Source organism: Pecten maximus, chromosome 2 (genome assembly GCF_902652985.1).
Source record: "Pecten maximus chromosome 2, xPecMax1.1, whole genome shotgun sequence".
In the NCBI taxonomy this organism is placed as follows: domain Eukaryota; kingdom Metazoa; phylum Mollusca; class Bivalvia; order Pectinida; family Pectinidae; genus Pecten; species Pecten maximus.
The window spans coordinates 35564936-35590697 of record NC_047016.1 but is presented as its reverse complement, the minus strand read 5'-3'; the positions used below and the strand labels follow the sequence as shown (position 1 = coordinate 35590697).

The window sequence follows — 25762 nt, the reverse complement described above, 5'->3', positions numbered from 1 at the left end:
AAAAGGTTATTGGTCGGCCATAGTCCACAATATTCGGATACTGCATACCTATACTTGGCTAAATTGTAAATCTTTAGAGGTTATAATGTTTTAATAAGATTATACTTCTATCCGTTATCCGTTCAAAACAAAGTTTTCGCGGATTTAAGTGTAAATGAAAGAATAAGCAAAATGTAAATGCGCAAAGTAAACATAGCTATGTCACGCAGAAAGTCTCTTTACCCATGAACAACTTTTGATATATGCTGATACACATGAAAACGTATTCAGGAAAACTTGTTATATATTCTTTTATATATTAACAGTAATACCTTTTCCATGAAAGAATACGATAATGGAAGAATTCCGTGAACTTGATTTAATAAGTGTTTATACATTATTCATTGTAGAGGCAACTTTTCTCTTGCGCTGGATTACAACCAACAGGCATTTATTATGCTGGAAATATGTACACCTGAGCATTTTGTTGTCTTCAAGGCTATTGATGCCATAGCACATTGTCACCTAGCCCTCAAAGACGAGTATAATGCAAGAAGATCATTCGTGCGCGCAATAGATAAGTATCAGAAATACGACACAGATGACATGACAAGTAAGGTTTGCATATTGCGACATTGCTTGTTGTTGGGTGATTCGCATCAGCGACAACATGCGTTTTCATGTTTACAAGAAGAATTTCTGAAAACCTCAGACACGGAATTGAATATCGCACGTCAAATTTCAGAAATCAGAGACGTACATCTGGCTAACGAAGAAGAGAATTGGAATGAAAATGGACGTGTGGTATTGAGTGAACACTGTTCTCTATGTCGAAATAGGTATCGCGTTTTCCCATATTGTGAAAACGACGCCTGGTTGCAAACCAATCACCCCTTGATGCAATCACAAAAACAACCGTCTGAGTCGTGTGACTCTAGTTATTCGGAGACAGATTGTGGCACGTCAGAATCTCAACTAAGAACAAAGTCCGACAAAGAATCACCAGAATTGGAAGCAGATCCCTGCCCAACTCCCAAGGAATCGTTGGGCTCGGGAAAATACAGCATTGCCGAACCAGAAAGTTCCTAGCACATTGCAAATGATGATTGCAGCCTCATCCAAGAGAATGACTGAAGTATAGACCATACTTTGGAATGCATTTAATTTACATTAATCATACTTTACTGCATAATACATCCCCTTATCTGCCGGGTGTTAGTTTATTACGTAGACTATGACGAATGCAGTGTAAGAGCCATTTAACTTTTTTGAAACTATTTTGCGGTATTTCTTTTTTTCACGAAATGACAATTGATATTGAATAATGACATTAATTACTCAGACCGGCCGTTACACTGTACATTCGATATTGGAAAACACTTGTATATGTTTGGAAATCTGCGGCGACATATTCGGGTCGTAAAGCCTTTTAACTAGGTCATGCCCGCTCATGCATGTACACACATACATTACCAGTTAAAGTCAGCTTGTGACAGTACAATAAGACAAAGATACCCACACCTCAAAACACTGTAGATTTATCCATTGATCGATACACACAGTATAAACGATTTTGCCTTGAGGAGTCTATTTTTCATAGGAAGATGAAAAATAAAGAAATAAAATGTTTTGATTAACGAGACATCATACGTGCATTGTATATACTATGTATGCAGTTTATTGTAGAAAGGGAGGTAACTGATACTTCCCTATATTTAGTCATGATATTTAATAGAAAATATCCGGAGTCCATTTGTATATTTCTTCAATATTGACCTCCAATAAACTGATTGAATAGTCCAAAAATGTGGTGTACCCAATTATAACGCCTTCACAGAATATATATCAATGCCGTTCATGCCGTTAATACCGTTCATACAGTTAGTAATGGCAACTTCCATAGCGTTGCTATATCACATTGATGGTGTCCTCAATAATATCCTGTACACGTTAACTCTGGGAGACAATAAATGAGTTTATGTAGTAAGGTGGATCGCTGAAACCCTTTACAAATTCTGAATGAGGAAAATCTGTGTTCCTGCATTAATTAATTACCATATAAGGCTGGTATGTACGAAGTCTTAGATTACGTATTGTACAAACACATTCTAATTTGTATTAGTCGGAAGACAAGCAATACCATTGCATTATTCAGGTTTTTCGTCCTTATGGCACTTGTCAGTGACATTGCAGACGAAAAGGTTGAATCCAAAACAACTAATATAGTTTTGAAGTGCTCATGCGTACATGTATCGATAACCTTTTGATGTATTTTGATTTTCAAGACAAACGTTAGATGATCAATATGTTCAACAAATACCGGTATTCAATCTGGTATTTATATTATGTTTGATATAACTGGCATTTAAACGAATTAAACTGTGATATACACGAAGTTCTCAGAGTCATAGCTTTCAAATGCGACAAGATTATACAATGTCGAACCAACATGTAAAATGGTCAACATATCAAAGGCAAAGATAAATATCATATCAAAAACCAAAGGTAAGGTGTACTGTATCATCAATCGACAAAAGAAAAACGGAATGTAGCTTCAAACGACAAAGGTAAAACGTATTGAAGCATCAAAGGACAAACGGACTGTAGCATCAAACGACAAAGGACAAACGGAATGTAGCATCAAACGAAAAAGATAAAACGTATTGTAGCATCAAACAAAAATGGTAAAACGGACTATAGCTTCAAACGACAAAGGACAAATGGACTGTAGCATCAAACGAAAACGGTAAAACGTACAGTAGCTTCAAACGACAAAGTTAAAACGTATTGTAACATCAAATGATAAAGACAAAACGTACTGTAGCATCAAACGATAAAGGTAAAACGTGATATAGCGTCAACAATAAAGGTGCATCGAACTGTAGCATCAGACGACAAAGGTAAAATGTGCATTTTCACCAAAAGGTTAATCGTATTGTAGCATCAAACGACGAAGGTAAAACGGATTGTAGCATAAAAAATCCAAGGAAAATCGCCATCTGGCATAAAAAGACAAAGGGACAACCTCATAATGGGTCGAAAGAATAACGTTATATAGCATCAAAAGACAAATGTCAAACGAACTTATACATAATGAGACGAAAGAATAACGTACTGTAACATCAAAACACATAGGGTATTTCACATTGGCGTAAATGTGGCCGGTAATTCTGGGCTTAATATAATCATACTTTAGAAAACAAACCTATCTAAAATCAGCTCGTTTGGCTCACAATGAAATACACGTTTATTTATTTAAACATGTATCTAAAGGTATCCTGTCCAGAAAGGTAATATAGGAAGTATAACGTAGTTAGACACACTTTACTGTGTTTTTGATTGAAATGCGAAACAGAAAATATTATACCACAAAATATATGCGAAAAAGTAAATCTATTTTTGAAGAGATCAAATGAAATATTTGGGTGTATAAATCTGGGTAGGTAATAACACATAGTATATCAGTAGTTTACCCAGTCAGTCTGGGAATCCTCACCAACGAAACAAGGTCGTCGAATAATTCGGTCACAGATCAATCGATGACCTATAACATTCATATTCAGACAATTATACTACAGATTGGCAAGCATAACTGACAAAATATAGCTTAAATGAAAATACTAAACCAAGCGAAAGACACCAGTGAATGATCAGTACAGTGGTCCCCCTCTTATGAGACCACCTATGGGACAGGCATCAGGTGGTCTTATAACGGGGGTGGTCTTTGTTGAAAGTTTTGTCATCTGAGTGACGTCAGTGAAGTCAATGATCACACAAGCTAGTACATATTACATTATATACATAGACAATTCATTGTGTTAAGTTAAAATGTGTTTTTAAATGTTCTCTGTCAGTAATGTTTTGAATTTGGTTTACTTGTTGCATGTGTAAATTATTTCACAAAATTTAAGTGTGACGTTATATCTCGAATAATAAGCAAAAAACGTAAATAGGCACGCTTGAGTGCAGGATCCACAAAATTACCCCCCTCATCCCTGAAAAACGTCGATCTCTAATGTAAAAATACAGAAAATTTGCAGGTACGAATAGCTGAAAAGCACCAACAAAACTAGTTATAGAAAAAATACTTTAATCTGTTATTGTAAGCCGAAGTCCGAATGAAGAGAAAATAAACAATAATCCAAGCTCGGGATCTGAGTTCGGCGTTTTACCGACATTGGTTCCGATGCAATCTTTCTTGCATTACCACCATTGTGTATCATTTCTAAAACACCGATCTTTTGTTTAAGTGTAAAAACTTTTCGTTTCTTGCTGACTGCTGAGGATGTTCAGCCATCTTTGTAATAAATTGTTTTCATTACCGACAACGATGCGCACGCATACAGGTAACAGGGGAGGTCACTCTAATGAAATTTCATCACGTTGTCTAGCTTCGTATACTGTAGTCCTATGTTGTACGTACAATTTAATAATAGCTTTGTATAATGGATACATTGTATACAGATTCCACAATATATTAAATTTGTGAAAATCACAACAAACCATTTGTCTACAAAAGGTAGGAGTAATTATCTTGTTTGTAAAAACATCGGTGGACAAAACAGCTCACTAGCTGGCTATCGCAGTGTAAACAACCTGTCAATCCAATGTGTCAAATTTTACCTGGGTCCACGAATTTCAATGAGCTGGACGTTACACGCTTTTATTATTGATTATTCTATCATTTGAATGTCTTAATGAAACTTTGCAAAAATCTTGGTCGTTCACGAGAGGGATACCAAAGTACATTTCACGTTTTTGGGACATGATTAAGCGGTCGTTGGTCGGGTTAGCGGGGTGGTCGTTTAGAAGGGGTAATTTATCGTTGGAAAACGTCGGTGAACGCGAAACTTGGTCGCATACAGGGAGTGGTGGTTCTTGAGAGTGGTCGTAAATAGGGGGACCACTGTACCATTATGTTCGACTTTAAATTGAAATAAATGACATTTTTATGTTTCTTTTGAATGCCACCAAAGATATAAATACCCCACAAACATACGAGGGGTGTTCCATAAATAATGTCATCTGTGCTTTATTTCGCGGAAATCGTGCAATTTATGCACAAAACCACCTCGTGTCGATTGAGTGATCACTGGCTCGTGACACAGGTAAATATCTCGTCCACACGTTCACTGGCCTCAGTACAGTGTACATCGTTTCAAAGACTAGACACAAAATGACAGGAAAACGAGCTGAAAATGTTCTTGAAATTAGGGCCTATATAAAAGGTAGGTCATTACTCGGCATAAAGGCTGTAGATATTCACCGCGAGGTGTGTGACATTTATGGGGAGGGCCAAATGTCTCACAGGACTGTTTGTAGGTGGGTAGGTAAATTTAGTGCTGGGCAGCAGCAACTGAAAGATGCTGCTCACCCAGGTCGTCCAGCAACAACTACGACCAAAGGTAACATAGAAAAAATCCGAAATATCCTCAAAACTGATGCTCGATTCACCGTAAAACAATTGGCTCGAATGACAAACTTGTCGTTAGCAAGAGTTCATGCAATTTTGAAGAAACACCTAAAAGTTAGAAAGATAAATGCAAGATGGATACCCCATTTGTTAACGGATGAGCAAAAGAAGACGCGTGTAACAATGGCAAAAAAACTTCTCAAAATGTACCCAAAATATAGTAAAAAGGCTTTTGATAATATAGTCACTGGTGATGAGACATGGGTGTATTATTTTGAACCAAAGCGGAAGGTTGCCAACCGAATATGGGCCACTAAAAATGCCAGACGCCCAAGTATTGCCAAACGAATACGAACGGTAAAGAATGTTTTGTATGCTATTTTTTTTTCACTCATAAGGGTCCAGCTATTCAAATCCCGGTGCCAAAAGGCAGAACGGGCACAGGCAAGTTCTATAAAAACGTTGTTCTGAGAAAGTTGAAGAACTACTACAAAAGTCGCCGCTCCAAAACAGGACTTAAGTATGTCCGACTTTTGCATGATAATGCACCCGCTCACAAGGCACGTATTATGACTGACTTTTTGGAGTCAGAGAAGGTTACCGTCCTTCCGCACCCTCCGTATTCGCCAGACTTCGTCCCCTGCGACTATTTTCTCTTTCCAAAACTTAAATATCATTTATCTGGAAGGAGATACACTTCGAGAAATGTCCTTGGGTCTGCTGTTTATCAGTGTCTGATGGGTGTACCCATTGAAGAGTATGAAAAATGCTTCCAAAAATGGATTGACCGGCTAAAAAGGTGTGTTCTGGCTGGCGGAGAGTATTTTGAAGGGCAGAGCAAATTAAAATGAACAAAAGCACTTCCGCTATATGAGCACCGATGCAAGTGACATTATTTTGGAACACCCCTCGTAAATGCTCTGAACATCTTCATAAGTATACCGTTATATACAAGTTGTCTACGAATACACATTCCAAGAACCAATGTAACTGTTTTTGTCCCGAGTAATACTCTCTGCTGACAAATGTTCACAACACAAAGTCTCTTCAAAACTCTCGTAAAAATAAGAAAATGAACAAGCATGAGATGTAGTATCCAGTTACTTAAAACGAGTTTTAGTAAACTTTCAGCCAGTCCTTATATGTCTTACTTTAACCTTGGAGCCGTATTACGAAGCAGGCATGATTAAAATACAAACCAGCAATTTACCCGAAAACAAATACATGTATTCGTTGTGTGTGTGTGTGTGTGTGTTGTTTTTTTTCCAGATGAAATCATATTAGTATTCAGTTATACTTCAAATGATAAAAGCGGATTACAAATATCGGATTCGAAATTGATACATTAATTTTATATGATATGGATGACATCGAAATGAGGGTCATGGCCTTAGATTTAAAATTGTTATACTTCAATTTACAGATAAGTAACACGTACTACTACAATTACCAAGACATTCGGTAACCGACAACCATGTAGGCAACAGGCAATGTTGATAAAGATACTTTATTAATGAGGTACCAGTCAAGTCAGTGAGACATTCAAATGCAGGTGGTTATATGCAAACATCATATCCCAGTATAAACATTCAACACATAGGTAATCATTTCCTGTGTGGTCACACATGCCCATGATATGAACATACTTCAAGATCGCGCGATCCCTACCACTGTGTGTAACTAAATGCATAATTATGTAATGTAAATCACATATCAGACACACAAAGGCACAATAGATCTACAGATTAAAGTTTAGGGTTCTGGAAAATGTGTGTCCTCTTTTTATGTTTTCAGGTAAGTCAATTTAGACACCTGCCATAACCAGAAAATGCAATCGATAAAAACGGTCACAATGCAACAAGGTGGTGTATTCATTTCATGCAACGACACTAGCTAATTGGATATTAAAGTTGAAATTTAAAACCTACGAATCGAATAAATGAGAACCAGTAATAGAGCAATCCTTTCCAATCGAGCTCAAATTCCAGTGACACATATTTGAATACACATTCCTGGTACCAAATTGCCATTCAGAGATAAGGCTATAGAGTATATAATGTTATAAAAAGCAGAGTTAATAATTATAATTATACCAGGGCAGTTTTCTAGATCTAGTCATAGATTTTTGGGCCGCGGTGGCCGAGTGGTTAAGGTGTACCGACACTTTACCACTAGCCCTCCACATCTGGGTGGCGAGTTCGAACCTACGTGGGGCAGTTGCCAGGTACTGACCGTAGGCCGGTGGTTTTTCTCCGGGTACTCCGGCTTTCCTCCACCTCCAAAACCTGGCACGTCCTTAAATGACCCTGGCTGTTAATAGGACGTTAAACAAAACCAAACAAATCTAGTCATAAATGACGTTTGGTATCTATATCCTTAATCTGTTTTTAAGTTTTTGAGTTTGTATAGTCTCTCCCAACTTCTCCAGAATATCACAATTTGAACAATCCAGGACAGTTAAAAAAAGACCAATTTGGGCCCATAAAAAATATCTCATGGATCAACCAACTCCTTTCACATTCATAGGAAGCGATATTTGTTTCGAACCATAGGTATCTGGCAACTTTCCAGTGAAACAATGTATAGAATATAAAACACATTCACAAACATGTCACCTAAATATAATAATCTTCCTGGTTCCCAAATAAGGCATGTATTTTTTAAACTTGATATTGCCTCTTGGTCAGCCGGTAGCGTTCTAAGAAATGCACAAGTAGATTTCCTTATTAGTACTTTTTTCTGGGAAGCACGCGATATTCCTGTATATAATCCCTACTTGTTCTTACGGTTTCTTTATCGTATAGAATCTTAACTGTTGTGACCAATCCACTGACTACTACATACATCGTGTAAAACGAGAAAGATGGCAGCATTCGGGAGACTTCAAATGCAGGTAGAGAGGACTGGAGTGTCGGCGAATGTTCCCAATAACGCTAAAGCCCGTCTCATGTATTATCTGAATTCAGTCTGTACCGTGCTTGATATTGGTAACGAACCTGGCACAAACATCAATCGGCTGAAAAGGTATCAAAATCATGCTTCATTGTCAGAGGATGAGACAAATCAACTCTTCATGATCTGTTTGCTGATATCTCCAGACATCCTGATCAACAAGTGCATCTTTCAGGACGACGCTATGTGTGGAGACAGTAGTAACGAGTTTTACAAGATAACCGCTGTGCGAAACCGCTTTGTCGTCAGTCAAAGTATTATGATCGCTGGCCGAAATCGGAGTGTTAACAACATTATGACATTTAAGATGTCCTGGCTGAGGAAAAACTACTTGGAACCAATAGAAACACTGAAGAACCAAATGGAGGCCCGAAACAGACAACGGCAAAGACAGGCCGAAAACAACAGTTGTATTGTCATGTGATTTACCATATTAAAACATTTTCAGGGTTGTACTGTCATGTGATATACCATAAACATGTTCAGGATTGTACTGTCATGTGATATACCATCAACATTTTCAGGGTTGATCTGTCATGTGATGTACCATAAACATTTTCAGGAATACATATGGATTCCTTGTTTAAGTTGCCTGCTGAGAACAAAGTGATGCTTTATTTACCTTTTGATATGACTGTTATGACAGATGTGCGACACAATTTCTTTGAAATCCTTTTTAAAAGCATCTTTATGCCATATGATAACTTAATTATATAAGATGGCAACGATCGAAGGGTATCGGGGATTTCCTCTTCAATCCCTTTTCGATCATGTACTGCAATTTTCAGTAAATATTTTTGTACGCAAGTATGCGTGCGTCAATATCAATCCGATATTTTTATTGCGATTACGTCACTTCCTTGTCTGGACATTTCATGGGTACGTATGATCTATAGTCTCCTTGGTAATTAAAGACTTGTGGAGATTAGGAGGACATAGTGAATGCATCAGAAATTACACCTGCGCTGTAATAGCTCAAATAACTAAGTATAAACATTATTTTCTTCAATATACTAAATATTATTTTTCAATTACGATAAAAACAACTCTATTTAATTCTGTATGGTATTTTTGGCAATTATGAAATAATAATTTGAAAATGTATTGTTACATTTCTGCTTTCTTTTAATATCTTATTTGTAAGCACTGAAGTGTATAAATAAGTCGACGAATGTAATACATGTACATATTTATTTTAAGTGTCAACCTGCACATTATAGCTAAGATTCAACTTCAAAATCAATCCTTAACTGGCATATTGATCCACACTCACATTATGACATGAGGATATGTTTTATCTAGATATCATAGCGGCGTAACTAAGACTTAATTCAATGCGCAGGCTTAACGTTTCTGAGCGCCGAGGATGAAGGTGATAAGAGGTGTTCGGGGACTCAGAGTGGCGTTAAACTACAGGTGTATATCATTTAACCTACCCAATGACATATGATATTTACAGACAGAAAACTTTTGCCTTCAGTAGATTAAAATGTCCCATCATTTGAACTTCAAAGGAGCTGACGGTGCCACTAGTAATAATATGAACTTGGCTCCGCTGTAAGGTAGCATGACTACATTTACCCGCGTCTGGGGCCAATGCTTGCTGTTAAACGGACTCGCTTTGAAGCTTGATACATTTTTATTTGTTTATAAGTGAATGTGGATTATAAAATACATATACATGTAATAGCTGTAAAACACAAATATAGCATTTACACGATAATGGATGTAACAAAAAAATGAAGTTGAATAATCGAAGTAGCGTTGTTTTTCTTTTCTCTTTACCCTATATTTGCATTGAATGCAAATCATAGTACAAACAAAACATCTATCGTGATTGTCTATGTGGAGATATTTAAAGATGCATCAGGGAAAACTAATTTTGACATCAAATGACAATTTTTTATTTTTTTTTTATTTTTTTACTTTTTAAAAAAAAATTTATTTTTGTCATTGAATATTAGTATACTTGCACATCTACAGATACTGCAGCCTTGCATGATAACCTTTTGTATATATATGATGATATTTCACGCTACAGAACCGATCCAATAAACTTATATCATTAAAATATATTGAGCACACAAATTCATAAATAATGCAAGATTAAGGGAACATAACTATATACATGTAATATATAATACTATATAATATATTTTTAGAAACATCAAGTTAATCGGAAATAATTTGTTCATTGCTGTCAATAGGACTTTTTATCGAGAATCACATGAAACTATTGTAGCCAATCAGAAAGTGTAAGAAAATATCATTTTATAACATAAATATAAATCATATCAAATGCTAGATTACACATTGACTAGATAGTTTAATGCTAATACATGTACATATCTTTTTTTTTGGTTTATATGGTAATAAAAAGAAAAGCTTGATTTGCTGTACATCATGAGATAAACAACAAGGGATTGAAACTTTACTAAATGTCATTTCGTTATTGACATTTACAACAACAACAAAAGTTGTAAACAACAATTGAAAAATATTTTAATGACTTCACATATGATGTACATGTATATTATAGAAATAATAATAATATAAAGTACAATGACGTCTGTTAATATGTGGCAACAAAACATCAAATACAAAAGAAAAAAATGAATCATACATAATAATGGCCGGCATCATCCAATTTTACAACTTCGAGGAATAAGGATAGCCTGCTGAATAGGATATTTCATGCATATAATCTTATTTTACTTCTGGACTTTGTATCACTTCGCTATAGGAACACATATTTGTATAAAGGAATGTTGCCAGTCCTTTGATGACAGAGTAAGAGAATAGTCGAATATGAGGAAGTTCTACCTCTCCATGAAAGGTTCAAGGATTCTAAATGTATGTGTCGTTTAGGAATCGAGTGCCTATACGACAATATTTTTTTATAAACAGCAAGAGTAGTGCACACGTCGGGGCAAATGGACAGGTTCAAAAACAATAATCAGAGAAAATTATTAAAACTCTGCCTGCTACTTCAGTGGGGATGTTATAGTTGAGCTAATTAAGTAACCAATAAAATACAGTGACTATGTGTCAAAATATATGATATAAAAATAATAGGGGTTCATCAGTTTAAATCCATCTCCACGAAATAATATCTTAAGGTTTCTGGATACTGAAGAAACTTATGTATGTATGAAAGTAATAAAAGCGAACATATATATGGATACTAATTACTGTGTCACTATACTTATTTAAATCTTCTATTATGTATATAGATATTTCTTCTGTACTGCTATAACTAATTAGCCTCCTAACACCCATTTGTAACAAAGAGACCATAAACTATACGAACACTGACTCAGATATATCACAGGCGTCTGATTCTGGTTAGTACTTAGAGAAAATATGTATTAAGCCCCTACTCCGTTTATAAAGAAAGAGCAGGGACAAATGTTTTGATACAAATACCAACCAGAAACAGACGCCTGTGGATATGTTAACTATAATTACATATCCAGTTCTTGGGTGAGATATGTTTAACACAATATCGCAAAATACACTTACAAAATTGTGATTAAATCAAAATAAAATATCTGATAGAGTAGAGTAATATATCTATCGTTTAACATGTCACTAATTAAACCTCAGATAAAATCGACATTTGTGTAATGCTTATATAAAGGAATTGTATAGATTGGTATGGCTACTAGTCTACGGTACGATATAACACTGTGGTGTATAGCGATACAACACCTATATCTACAAGATGATCTCAATTAAAAACGCACCGGTCGCCCGAGGTCTACATACCCGCTTTGTGTGACGTTCATTTGACCATTGTACTGGGTAAATCCCCCATTGTCTTTTCGGATTGATTAAATTAGGGCGAGGGGTACCCATGTGGGGATTTTCTCATTTTTCCTCATTTCCATTGCAATATTTTAATTGATCTGGTACATTGTTGTAGCTGATTAAATATATTAATTTTATTTTATTTTCTTCGTTATAATTTATCTATTCATTTTGAAAATATATGTTCAAGGTAAGTGCCCCCTAAATGTGGCCTCCTATCAACAGTACCCCTGGTTATTCTATACTCCATGCCTACCCATGGTTGTGCTGTATATACCCGTCATCATCGCACTGGTAAGTACCCACTTCATCACCTATTGTATTTTAATCCTTCACTTTTCAGAGATAGATAGTTACTAAAATATTGTTTTCATATAATAAAAACACACATCTATGAATTTTGCAGCATGCATGCTTTTGATATTTATATTAGAGAATATGTAACAATATACAACGTATCATACGTCAGGTGTACGGTGGCTATTAAAAAAGGGGCATTTATGTCGCTTCACAAAGTGTTTAAAAGGGGTAAGAATCCTTAAAAGTTCTAGTCAAGTGAAAAACCTTACCCATTTACTTAATCAACCCCAACGAAAGCCAAGGCCAGAGTGAACGTGTTATTACTAATGTATGATGGCAGTTAAATTGGACAAAGAAGTCCACTGATTTATGACTTAATTTAAGGATAGGGAATCTATTAAATACATTGTACGAAGGAAAATTATACTTTATTCTTTGTTGATCACTCGTTTATTTATTGGACAGACTTATGAACTACACGTATTGTTAATATCTTGAAAGCGATACAGAAACAAGCTACACATTTTGCTGTGAACTAGTTACTGATATCAAACTTATGATGACGGTTACATTAGACAATAGGTAATTTACATTAGACATTGGGTAATTTAGTTAGACAATGAGTAATTTATAAAAGACAATGGGTAGTTCACATTAGACAATGAGTAATTTACAGTAGACATGAGTAAAAGACAATGGATAATTCATATTAGACAATTGGTAATTTACATTAGACAATGTGTAATCTATCAATACAGAGATGATATTTGCACTTTGTGTGCTATCCGTGCATTAGTCAGATTTCTTAAGTACTAAAATGATTGTTAAGCGTTTTACAGGAGTACAGAAGTAATCTATGTATTATACTCTTCCAGTGCTATAATTTACATTTAGTTTAATATACACTTGCTTACAAATCTTCATCGTGCAATTGAAGTAACGTGCATATCTACATGTATATAAGAATTTCGTCATATTGTGTTATGTAGTTTACAAAATATCAAAATGTAATTTACGATGATAAGTAAAATTTAGTAGTAGTATTTAGTTATATATACATGCATATATAATAGTTTCGTCATATTTCATTGTGCATTTTACGAAGCACAAACATGTAATATATACCTGATAAGTAATAATCAGTATTGTGGATAGACAGTGTGTATACATATACATATGTGTATCGTAACACAACATGATCGTTTATATTGAAATATCCCCAACTCGTGTTAAATACTGGAGTGGTGTACAGCTAACTTACGGGTCATTCCAGGGCGTATTGGTATACCATATGTACTATATAGAGATAGAAGCAATCTTAAGTTAACAACATAAAAAAATTCGTATCAATCCGGGAATCAATTTTAGTGGATACGCATTTTGAGAGGAAATAACATATTTTAACACATGGTCGCTCTTTAATTATCTATGCATTCAAAAATTGTTGCAGGGATTTTTTTAAGAAACTATTGTATGTTTTCTGGATAGTATTGATAATTCAGATACATATATGTTTACGGTTAAGAAGGAGGCCTGGCCTAGCGATACTTATATTGTTTATATATGCCTTATAGTCCATGATGCTTATTGTGTCGCCAATTTATTCAAGTTTACAACCTTTTTATTCACCTGAATATCCATGCCCTCACCACTGAAGTAAAGTGATGCGCAGTAAGCCAACACAGACTTGTATTTGGAAGCAAGCACTGACACGATGTAGTTGCTGCTTTATATTTTTGCGTTCAGAACAAAGCACAAAGCAGTATATAATATGTTATTTACAGCAACAATATTTCGTTCCCATAGGTACCGCTATCGAAAAATGTTAAAAAATATTATGTTTGAGTTTTCAAGAATGAAGGAAAAGATGTCACAGAATACGACATCTCTATCATCGAATTACGTACATGTACACAATAGTTATTTTGTTTGCATGTACTTTTAACAATTACAATAAATGAAATTATTGAGTGTTCCTGGTAAGAGAAAAAAATATGCCCAGACTTTCCCATGAAAATGTGCCAACAAAATGTATGTGCAATGGGCATATACATTTTGATGTGATCAATTACAAATTAGAACTACTACTTGATTTATATTACATAGGTTTAAACATCGTAGATGTTATTTGTTGTCGCCTAAGTAACGATAAATATTGTCTAGAAAAATAGCACGAAAAAAACCCCCCCAAAAAAACAAAAGCAAAATACGAATGGAATATAACACTTATATGGGTCTAAATGAGTGGTTTAAGTTAGTGGATATCTAATCTATTCGTTTATGTAAGGTAGGTGTTGTGTCATGGTCGATTTGATTGTATTTGCTCCATATTCTGAGCGACACCAAACGGTGTCGGAGAATTCCATGTTTTTATATAGTAGTGCGCTCTGGCCCTACACCAGACATGGTCTGGCAAATAATATATGTACATGTAATACACATTGAAATCATGGCATGATGAGTAAGTAGCTGTCATTTGATACCTCGAAATATGCAAATACATACATATATATATATACATTAATATTTTGTACTTGCAGGGTACATGGCAATCATGAAGTTATGAGAGAGGTTCCAGTTTTCTAACGGCCCGTTCAAAATGTCTACATCTGGAAGAAGTTTCCCGTTCAGTGCCAGCTTTGGTACAAGTAACAGCTACAGTGAACAAGAATGCACGTTACATCCGGGGAAGCCAATTACTATGGTGTGTGTTACATGTCAGGACGAGCTCGTGTGTCCCACGTGCATCAAGTGCGACCACAAGAAACACGAGTTCTTGGAGTTGGACGATGTTGTTCAAGATCGGCAAAACCTGATATTCCAGCACCTGGACGTGTCTGAAAATTCCCTCCTGAAACTGACGGACAACGTGACTCAGGTCAACAAGCGACTCAGGGATTACAACGAGCAGGTTGATAACATAGTCCGCCAGATACGGAGCCGAGGCGAGGTAATAAAAAACAATGTGGACCGGGTCACCGAGGATCACATTCGGGAAGTGGAACGCATCAGGCGTAAAAACGTCGAAAAGCTAGCCAAAGTCGTAGATCAATTGAAGAGACTAGAGACGGAAATTCTTAAATACAGCAAATCCGGCAAGAGTCTACCATTGTCAATGATAGACACGAGTCCAATAAGACAAGCCTTAGGGAAAAACGGCAACCGACCCTTGGCTAACGCATCAATATTGGAAGTTCCAAAATTTGTACCAGGTGACTTCAACTTACTCGAGGTCCGTAATTTGTTTGGCGAACTTCGTAGAGAAGCAAAAAGCGTCATGGTTGTCACCAATAACCAGATGGAACAGGCCTACAGTTTCCTATCCTCCAAGGACCTCGGTTATCCCAATCCCGGGGCTGCATTAGAAAACCCCGTTCGTGTGTCGGAGCACGAGACGGAGGTAACTAACATTTGTCCTATCAACAATACGGAGGCATGGGTCGTCCTGTGTGATACCGACGAGGTCAACCTCATGTCAACTATCAGCAAAAAACCAATACAGGTCGTAACAACTAGTGGTGTTGAAGTCATCGACGTCACCACTTCTCCAGATAGAAGACGGACGCTTATATGCTGCGCTGATAGAAGCATTCGGGAGATCAAAGGCATATACGGACGCACCAAGGTAATCTTCTATACTGAGGCAGTTCCTTCTAGTCTAGTTGTCACTCGGGAAAACTTCATCATTGTAGCGTTCAAAACAGGAGGACTAATCATCAAGTTTGATTCCAGAGGGAACGTACTTCACAAAGTCCGCGGGTCTTTAGTAGGAAGAATCGACTTTGATAACACCCCAAAACCAATGCGATTACGGCAGAATCCTCGAAATGGGGACTTAGTGTTGTTCAACAGGGGTTCGGGTTACGTCACAGTAATGGACAGTGACATGCGCATACGATTCCACTCAGCTTGTGGTAAGAGTCAAGTAACTGGACAATTTGTAAAAAAGGGAGGAATCTCGCATTTCATGGTGGTCGATGCATGCTTTGACTCATTGGGCAATATCTACGTGGTTGACACACTTCGATGTGCCATCTTGGTTCTTGACAAAAGGGGCTCGATTCTGAGGACCGTTATGAATAGGCAGGAGTACGTGCCGCGCCCTACTGCTATAGGTGTGCAACCGGACGATCGCGTATGGCTAGGGTATGAGGATGGTACTGTGCAGACAAGGGAAACTACGACGCTGTAAGGATAGAACCCGTCCAGTATTTCTGAACAATGATAAACAGACTGTTTTAAATATAAACTGATTCAAGGATTTATGCTTTGGTTTAAAATACAAGGTACCTCTAACAGAGAAGAGAAATGTGTGTACAGAGAGGTTTCCTTTCAGATGCTGCCATTTATTTTATTCAGGATTTTCCTCTAAATGGATTTTGCTCTGTCCGTCGGTTGGTAGTGGAAGAATGCTAACATTTGTGAAAGATGTTCGTTGTTATATGTTAGCATGTAGATACTAGAATGTTCTTATGTTACGGTTTCGAAAAATACATTTCCCATCCAGAAAAAATGTTAACTGTTTTTCTTGTTTTATTGAACACTGTATAAAATGGGATATCCGCGGGTACTTTCTTTTGCCAACTGAAGCATTTCAAAGTTCGATTCCGATGAGATAGAATAATCACAATTACATTTGTACCCGATGTACATGTACATGTATATGCAATCTGTAAACCGCATACGACAACAGCAAATTCGTAACTTAGTCAATCACAATGACCTATCGAAAGTTGTTAACTTTTAATTATATACATAAAAAGTGTATATACATTGTATATGAAATCTTAATATAATATGTGTTAAAAATCCCACGACCAAATAGATCATGCAATTTTTATTGGGTCGAGCAAAAAAGAACTGCTCCTGACTCCGGGGCCTCATATTGTTGGATTTGATTTTTTCGGACATATTGTATTATTTTTCAACATAATCCCCTTCAGTATCTATACACTTTTGTCTGCAGTGTTAAGTGCCTCAATGTCACTTTTATAGAACTCCTTCCCTTGGCTGTTCAGAAAGTCACCCACTGCATGTTAGGGTTTGGGTTAGGGCTAGGGTGTCTGAAATAGCTGTTTTAAGTTTTGGAAATAACTGGAAGTCTGATGGAGCGAAGATCATTTGAATAAGCCTGATGTTCAATCAATTTAAAGCTACAATCCTGAATGTCAGCCATGGCAATGACAGACTCTTTCACTCTAACCCTAACCGAGTGTGTCCATTTTGCAAAAGTCGCTTGTGTTGTTTACTCTAGAGTGCTACCTCGTCGATATAAACTAACCAAATGAGACCAGTCCTTGGGTACACGGCCCTATATAGTCAGATCATAGTAATACTTAAAAAGAACACCATCGAGTACCTCCTTCAACACGAGGCTCACAACATCTCAATCAACACTCGTGCCTACCTGTAGTATCTTCAAGTAATACTTCATTAAATTCTTCTGTTTTATCATGGATATGCATTGGACATGCATTATATAAAGGTATTGTGTAATCGGTCCAATAATAGCGAATAACAAAGTTATAGCTTGAAGATATTCCAATTGCCATTAATCCTGGTAGTTTATCTATAACTACGGCCCAACGGTTTGAGTGTCATCATGTATCCTACGTTAAGTGTGTGAGAGATAGAAACATCGGTTGAACGGTGGTATTCAATATCATATAAGTTTTTGGACAGGTCTTGAGCACTTGGCATGTTGTTGACGGCAAATCATTTAGAGGACTTTTGCGAAAAGCAACCAGCATTAAACGTGATGACGTTGTTGGCCCATCTCAGGACTTGGATGGTCAGGGGGATTACAACAGTTCAACCTGAGTTCGGGGGTTCTGTCAAATGAAAATCATGGATATTAACAAACAGATTAATCTCGCATGACGATAGCTGGCAGTGGGTCTAAATTTCCAGTTACTAACGCCGCAACTAATTCTTCTCTTTGTTAAAAAAATGAACGACAGTTTTTAAGTGGTAATAGACGACGAAAAGATTAGCCAGATATTAGATAAAATGATTTCAAATTTATACTAAATAGCTTGGCACCGTAATTTTAATTGTTAAAGACCTTTAAATAAACTTATATTCTAAAATAACATAATATAATAAGGGTGTTTTAAATAATTCTGACAATAAAAACAAAATTAAAAAAATATTGAAACAGGTGTTTCATTTCACAAACCCATTCTTGTTAATGCACCGATCACACAGCATTCATGACTGCGTGATAATGCTATCGTTCGACAATCGTCAGCTAAAACTGTTTCTTTTAAGGACATTGAGTATCAGGGCTTATCTCCGGTCTGTGTCGAGGTTCAGCTTATCTGACACTGAAATACAATAGTTCCGCTCTCTATCTCTTTAACAACACACAATGTAAGTACTGTATTTACTTCTTCCTATGGCATGCAATTGTATTATTGCTCACAAAACTATTTTAACCATAAACCCAATACAGCGACTAATGGCAACAAATAGATTTAATGAACCAGGAAATACCAAACAACGGGTTATTTTCATGACATTTTAACAAGACGAATACTAAATTTACTGCATATTTGCCAATGAAACATAGAAATCTTTCAAACTGATACTGTAGTAATGAGCAGTGAAAATATAGGATTTTGCAGTGAAATATGTTTTTACGTTTTTGACCAATCAGAGCGAAACCTTGTATACAACTCGTTGAAACTTGCTATTTTTTTTAATTCGAAACGAAGATAGATAAATGGGCTATTTAGCTGTATTTCTGAAAAATGCAGACTAGTTTTTAACCAAATAGGCCTACTCACTTGAAGTTATTTTTTATGCATAGATTCTGCAACAAAAGTAGAAAACGCTTAAATTGCGTTGATCAGTCCGTTCAAAATGGCGCCATCACGTTGACGTGGAGTAATGTCACAAAGAGACGACTTCATGAATTGTGAAACTGATTTCCTCACTTTTTGACACTAATTTTGCTTTTTTAGCATAAAAATGCAATGATAATATATGTATATTCAACGGGAGGCAATTTGATATATTCTATTGATAATGCCATGATAATATACAGCATCCATAATTCACGATCAACTGACCTTTAATAACGTTTAATTGGCCGTCCATTACAATACTGCAAGGTACAGAGTCACAGGATCAGCATGAACTCCAGCACATAGCCCAAAATATACATGTGTTAGTAGTCCTGTCACGGTCATTTTGTTTATCTGGTGATATTTCCAGTAGGTACCGTCTGTATAGAACCAACATATAGGTAATACGTGTTAAAGGTTGATATCAGCGTTCGGAAGTTGCGAATATTTCACAATTTGCAAGAGACATAAACCTGTGACATTTCATATGGTATTTCCTTGCAAACATTAAAGGGATTGATATTCAGGAGAACACAGATTGGTTATTTTTACATTATATAGCAATCACAGTATGTTTATATTCAACATAATAAACTTGATATGGGTGTTCATTTCATGTGAAGTTTTATGAAATGAATTATAACAATTCAAAGTTGATGAGATGTCCTGTATCTTTAATATGATATATCTTTTTTATTATATAATATTATGATAATATAATTTAATATATTTTGTGATAGTAATGTAGGAGATCTTTTGAAATATGTGATATCTTATAGAATATATTTGATATCCTTTATAATATATCACATATTGCATAAAAGATATATGATACCTTTAACTTGTCTTTATCACGTATCTTTTTATTGCATAAGCTATAATAGGTAAAACATCTTCTATAGTACATGTGTTGTATATATATAATATAAAAAATATCTTATAAAGAAAGGTTTATGATATGTCATGTACATTGTAATACATCTTATAAAAAAATTAAGATATTATACATGATTTGGGTAATTACTGGATCAACTTTGCTCAATGACAACTTGGCTTGCCACTTAAAGTATGGAATATGAAATATATATCAGAGAGATCATTTTTTTTTTGTGCTATTATCAATTGATGGCGTAACGTCATTGTCCATATTGTGACATCACAATCGATTAGTAACAGGCGTACCCAATAAAAACGTTCCAGGGTATATTGTGCTATAATGACATGCACAAATATTACATGGGCGAATTCACTGGATAACAGACCGATTTTGTGATAATACCTGTAGTAATCATCGCCTTCTTAACATCCTAAAAATAAAGTTTCGTCATAATTACAATGTCTGAATGCTTTGATGAACTGTGTGCTTCAGATGCTGTTCCTGTCTGTGGTATGTGCTTTGGTTGCTACTGTGTAAGTATCACGTTAAAATGTTCGGAAAAAATAATGGAAGCATATCAGTAATCAGAAGTATTCATTTAGATACGACTAGATATTTTTCTTCAATCTATTCTTTGATTGAAAAGGCATTTTACCTTTTATAGAAAAAAAAGAAATGAAGAACCTAACGCAAATTGTTAATCTCAAAGAAATGTTTTATTCTTAAGATTGTCGAGCTCGGAACCTCAGAGAGAAGTTATCCTGTTCGACAAAGTCGACAATGACAAGAATGGCCAGCTGAGCGTGTCAGAACTGGACAATATATTTCTCGCCTTTGATGTTAATCGTAAGAATTTAACCTAATAGGTGCTTCACATGTGTTGGAAGAAGTAGATACGTATTAAATAAAATATCAGAATATGTTACTTGTTGAACCGATTTGAATTCATAGATATTTTAACATTAAGTGTGCGGAGAAGTTACTGACTGAATTTCTCATTTTTGAATCAAATGTGTCGGGAGCTGTGATCTGAGCCTCTCATATGTATATCAAATGTGTGACGGAACTACAATTTGAACCTTTCATATTTATATCAAAAGTGGCTAGGAAATATAAATTTGAACCTCTTATATTTATATCAAAAGTGGCTAGGAACTACAATTTGAACCTCTTATATTTATATCAAAAGTGGCTAGGAACTACAATTTGAACCTCTCATATTTATATCAAAAGTGGCTAGGAACTACAATTTGAACCTCTCATATTTATATCAAAAGTGGCTAGGAACTACAATTTGAACCTCTCATATTTATATCAAAAGTGGCGAGGAGCTACAATTTGAACCTCTCATATTTATATTAAAAGTGGCGAGGAGCTACAATTTGAACCTCTCATATTTATATCAAAAGTGGCTAGGAACTACAATTTGAACCTCTCATATTTATATCAAAAGTGGCGAGGAACTACAATTTGAACCTCTCATATTAAAAGTGGCTAGGATCTACAATTTGAACCTCTCATATTTATATCAAAAGTGGCTAGGAACTACAATTTGAACCTCTCATATTTATATCAAAAGTGGCTAGGAACTACAATTTGAACCTCTCATATTTATATCAAAAGTGGCGAGGAGCTACAATTTGAATCTCCGATTGATTACATTACATAGTAATGTGAGAAGGACATGCAATTTGAGCTTCGTCTTATATTCATCTCAAGTATCAATATGAAAAATAGTAATAATCTGAACCCCTTTTATATATCTATATTAAGTGTTAATAAACGAAAGAGTTACTGTCGATATTTTCACATTCCAGACGACCAAGAGGTAACTGCAAGTGAGTTTGAGAACGACTGGACGGTACTTTACAACCTTGGTGCCCCGATCGAGGCACGCACACTGTTCACCAAGGCTGATACCAACGATGATGGTCATATAACTTCTGATGACTTACCCGAAATCTTCACATATTTCGACTCAAACGGTGAGTATCACATCTAGATGAGTTACGCCACAGTAGTGAAGATTTAGATCATGTGAAGTACAGGAATAAGATACATAACAAACGTGTTTACGAGGGCTGATTGATATGTTGTGAGCCTCCTATTGAAGGAGGTACTCAAGGATGTTCTTTTTAAGTCCTATCATTCTCTGACTATATAAGATAGGGCCGTGTGCCCAAGGACTGGTCTCATTTGGGTAGTTTATATAGACGATGTAGCACTCTAACGAAAACAAGAAACGCGGCTCTTGAAAGATGGACAAAAACGGTGAAAGAGCAGTGATCCAATATTTGCAAAAAGAAAGATTTAACATCTAAGGATATCCATAATGATGTGGTAGCAACACTAGGGAAAGATGACCTTCATATGCTACAGTGAAAAGGTTGGTGGCGGAATTTAAGCGCAGCCGACGTAGGCTTGATGTCCTGGAAGGCCTGTCAATGTTAGAACCCCAGAAATAGTCAACAAGCTTCATGATTTTGTTATGACTGACAGACGAGTCACAGAAAGATTTATATCCAGTAGAGTTTGCATTTCACAGGAAAGAGTACATTCCATTCTGATCGATGATCTTACAATGAGAAAGCTTTCGGTCCGATGGGTACCAAGACTTCTGACAGTTGATCAGAAGCACACCATGCGCACATTACCGCGTGCTAATCTTAACCTTTTTGAGGAAGATCCTGCCAACTTTCTTCGGAGGTTTGTCACTATGGATGAAACACGGGTCCTTCATTTTCCCCAGAGGCCAAACAACAATCGAAACAATGGAAGCACCCTGACGCCAAAGAAGGCAAATACTGTATCAGCTGGGGAGGTTATGGCCTCGGTTTTCTGGGGTACAGATGGTATTCTGCAGATAGATTATCTCCAAAAGGGACAAACAATCAATGGCACATATTATGCTTTCCTACTGAGGTAGTTACGGTAAAATATCAAACTTAAGCGACGCGGAAAGCTCACTAAAGGTGTATTAATCTAGCAGGACAACGCTCCTGTTCACAAGTCTGTCATTGCCATGTCTGCCATTCACAATTGTGGCTTTGAATTGATTGAGCATCCGCTTTATTCACATGATCTTGCTCCATCAGACTTTCATCTATTTCCAAAACTGAAATCAGCTATTTCAGGCACCAACTCTCAGTCCGATGACGACATCATACATACAGCGGATGACTTTCTGAACAGCCAAGAAAAGGATTTCTATAAAATTGGCATTGAGTCCATTAAACACCGCTGACAAAAGAGTATAGATACTTTAATTTAAGCGCACAGTCAAATTTAAGCGCACAGTCAAAGTTCAACAGATTACCGCAATGATGAATTAACGCACTTAAAATCATTTCTGTAGAAAACAATTTAAAGAAAGTGTAATTAGCGCGATCATAAGTTTCAGCGCGAAAATCGTTAATATAAGATAACCGCTAAAATGAGTGCCTACACAAATACAATTTTAATGTATGTGAATGTGAGAATTAATGTTAAACTAGTCCCCTAACTGGTAGTTAATCTTTAATATTCGTACGTATAGTTATGATTAAAATGTTGTTTTTTTTTTGTTTTTTTTAACGTATATAATTTTTTTTTCTCTGTTTCTTTGATCAATAATGATTCCAGAACTCCGAATAATTCTTTATTAATATGTTGTCTATGTCAGGTGATTCGTTCATCAGTCTCGACGAGTTTCTGACCCAGTGGGGAGACCTAAAGAATGCGCCCATCGACAACATCATCGTCCCTGTGGGAACTACGTCTACACCCAAACCGTCAACTACTACTTAACAACATCCACGCCACAATTTCAATAATATCATGAAACTTTCGTGTTCCGTTGTTTCTTACTATGCAATGAAATCCATCTAAATAAATTGTATTTCCTTCGCATTTGAATTTGATTTCGCGCTATATATGTTAAGTTGAGACCCATACACAATGTATACCGGTATCTTGGACATGTTGGCAAATAAGATATCAAAAGAGCTCAGCTTCCGTTCTGATTTTGTCAGTTTATTTCTTATGATATTTGAAACAAAAATCATGTAGGTTTTTGAAGTGTTAAAGTACATGTAGGTAATGTATAATTTCTCAGAATAACGATTTCCTAAATGCTGAAAATAATCTTTAACTGCAAACTGGGGGAGGGGTCACAATCGGGTGTTCGTTTTTCGAGGTTACATCGAAACCATTTCAATGGGCTATCAGGGCAAAAGCATAGCAATAGTTAATACCGACATAAAACCGTGATTCTAACGTAAAATCGACAAAACAATGGTAAAATACGAACTTAGACTGGCATGAAATGTGTTTGTTTTCCTTATATTATCCTCGTGAATTGACCAAAATCACCCTACAACGGTCGAAATGTTTAGACCAGTACATCACAATTCTACCACGTTTAAAGTCTATATATTATGGAGTATTTAAGGTTATTAGAGGAAACTAATTTAAATTTTGAGATATTTTTTGATATTCCGTGCCCAATTAAGTTTTAAATAAACAATATACAAAGGCGTTATACACCTTAGCGTTAATACACACAAAAATTAAGGAACTAAAAGAAAGAAACCGATACATCACTCAGTACCAGACAAGAGCAGTGGAATGACTACACGCATCATAGCCTAGACATTCGGCTCTACGTCATATATCAATTGTTATCGTGCCGGCTGCATGCACAAACAGAAGTATGTTTATGAGTTTCGCTCATGTCTTACCTACAAGCTCAGGGACATATCACCCAAACATGTCCTTAAACTGCTATAAGCTAGAAAACGTTAGATTCATTTCTTCAGTGAAATAATTAAGAAGGTAATTTTACGTTTAATCATCCATATTCGAAGTGACGTTCTTCTTGTGAATATGACATTGGCTAAGCCACATCATACAGTATAGATCTGATTTTTTTTTCCATTTAGGTTTGAAAACAAGTATTTGACAAGTATATCCCTTAAATGTTGTTATAAAATGCGAACACAATCATCCAATTTATAATGCTTTCTTTTATATCAAGAAGACTTGCCGAGTAGTGATTTGATAAATTTCTTATTAAAACGAAAACCATACTTGATATACAAGACAATTCAACACCCCTCATATACTCTATTTTGTGACAAAGTGTCTTAACGTATAGGTATTAGCCACTGAAATTTACATGGATGAATTGCTAAAAACGAAAACAGGACGGCAATTGTTTCCCTCTTCCGGGTTTTTGTTTCAAGTTCTATATGCATGTAGTATATCTTCATAAATTCATTTTTCACAGTCCACATTTCATTTACGTAAGAATCTAATGTATTCTAGGATAGATTGTTTCTTTATATACATGTACAAATGTATATGAACATCCTAAGATACATACATGTATGGTATCGATTTTGATATCATTTATATATTAAATAAGATGTTTTGTTGTTTCTGTGGTATTTTAAGACATTACTTTTCGCTCTTCCATGTATATCTCTTATTTTACACAATAAAATATGTTTCAAGAAATATATCACATACATATCGCGGGACAATTCTTATGACTTCCTGGATGATTATCAACTTGGTTGGTCAGCTGTTTTAGCCATGCATACT

The 25762-nt window shown here is 35.8% G+C and overlaps 3 protein-coding genes across 3 annotated transcripts in view; all 3 read left to right on the top strand.

Moving 5' to 3' along the window:
* The window catches only part of LOC117321904, a 34727-nt gene extending 32356 nt beyond the window's left edge, over positions 1-2371 (top strand). Inside the window, exon 9 of the mRNA XM_033876530.1 lies at positions 390-2371. Within this exon, the coding sequence (XP_033732421.1) occupies positions 390-1068 (679 nt within the window). The 3' untranslated portion in view covers positions 1069-2371. The remainder of the gene's footprint in view (positions 1-389) is intronic.
* Positions 2372-15053: 12682 nt separating this feature from the next.
* LOC117342702 lies at positions 15054-16646 on the top strand. The gene has a single exon (XM_033904919.1). It carries the CDS (start codon positions 15054-15056, stop codon positions 16644-16646), a length of 1593 nt encoding a protein of 530 aa, XP_033760810.1.
* A 2027-nt stretch (positions 16647-18673) lies between these two features.
* Positions 18674-24065, top strand: LOC117341423 (calmodulin-like protein 7). The gene is made up of 5 exons (XM_033903274.1): positions 18674-18826; positions 20672-20712; positions 20907-21025; positions 21997-22164; positions 23841-24065. Exons 2-5 carry the CDS (start codon positions 20672-20674, stop codon positions 23963-23965), a joined length of 453 nt encoding a protein of 150 aa, XP_033759165.1. The 5' UTR covers positions 18674-18826; the 3' UTR covers positions 23966-24065.
* The last annotated feature ends 1697 nt before the right edge of the window (positions 24066-25762 follow it).

What these genes read in the sequence shown, in the direction of transcription:
- LOC117342702 (XM_033904919.1), top strand. Translation starts at nt 15,054, where the DNA reads ATGTCTACATCTGGAAGAAGTTTCCCGTTCAGTGCCAGCTTTGGTACA.
- LOC117341423 (XM_033903274.1), top strand. Translation starts at nt 20,672, where the DNA reads ATGCTGTTCCTGTCTGTGGTATGTGCTTTGGTTGCTACTGT. An exon ending in TGTGCTTTGGTTGCTACTGT is followed by an intron (nt 20,713 to 20,906) that starts GTAAGTATCACG and finishes TTTATTCTTAAG; the next exon opens with ATTGTCGAGCTCGGAACCTC. An exon ending in CACATATTTCGACTCAAACG is followed by an intron (nt 22,165 to 23,840) that starts GTGAGTATCACA and finishes TGTCTATGTCAG; the next exon opens with GTGATTCGTTCATCAGTCTC.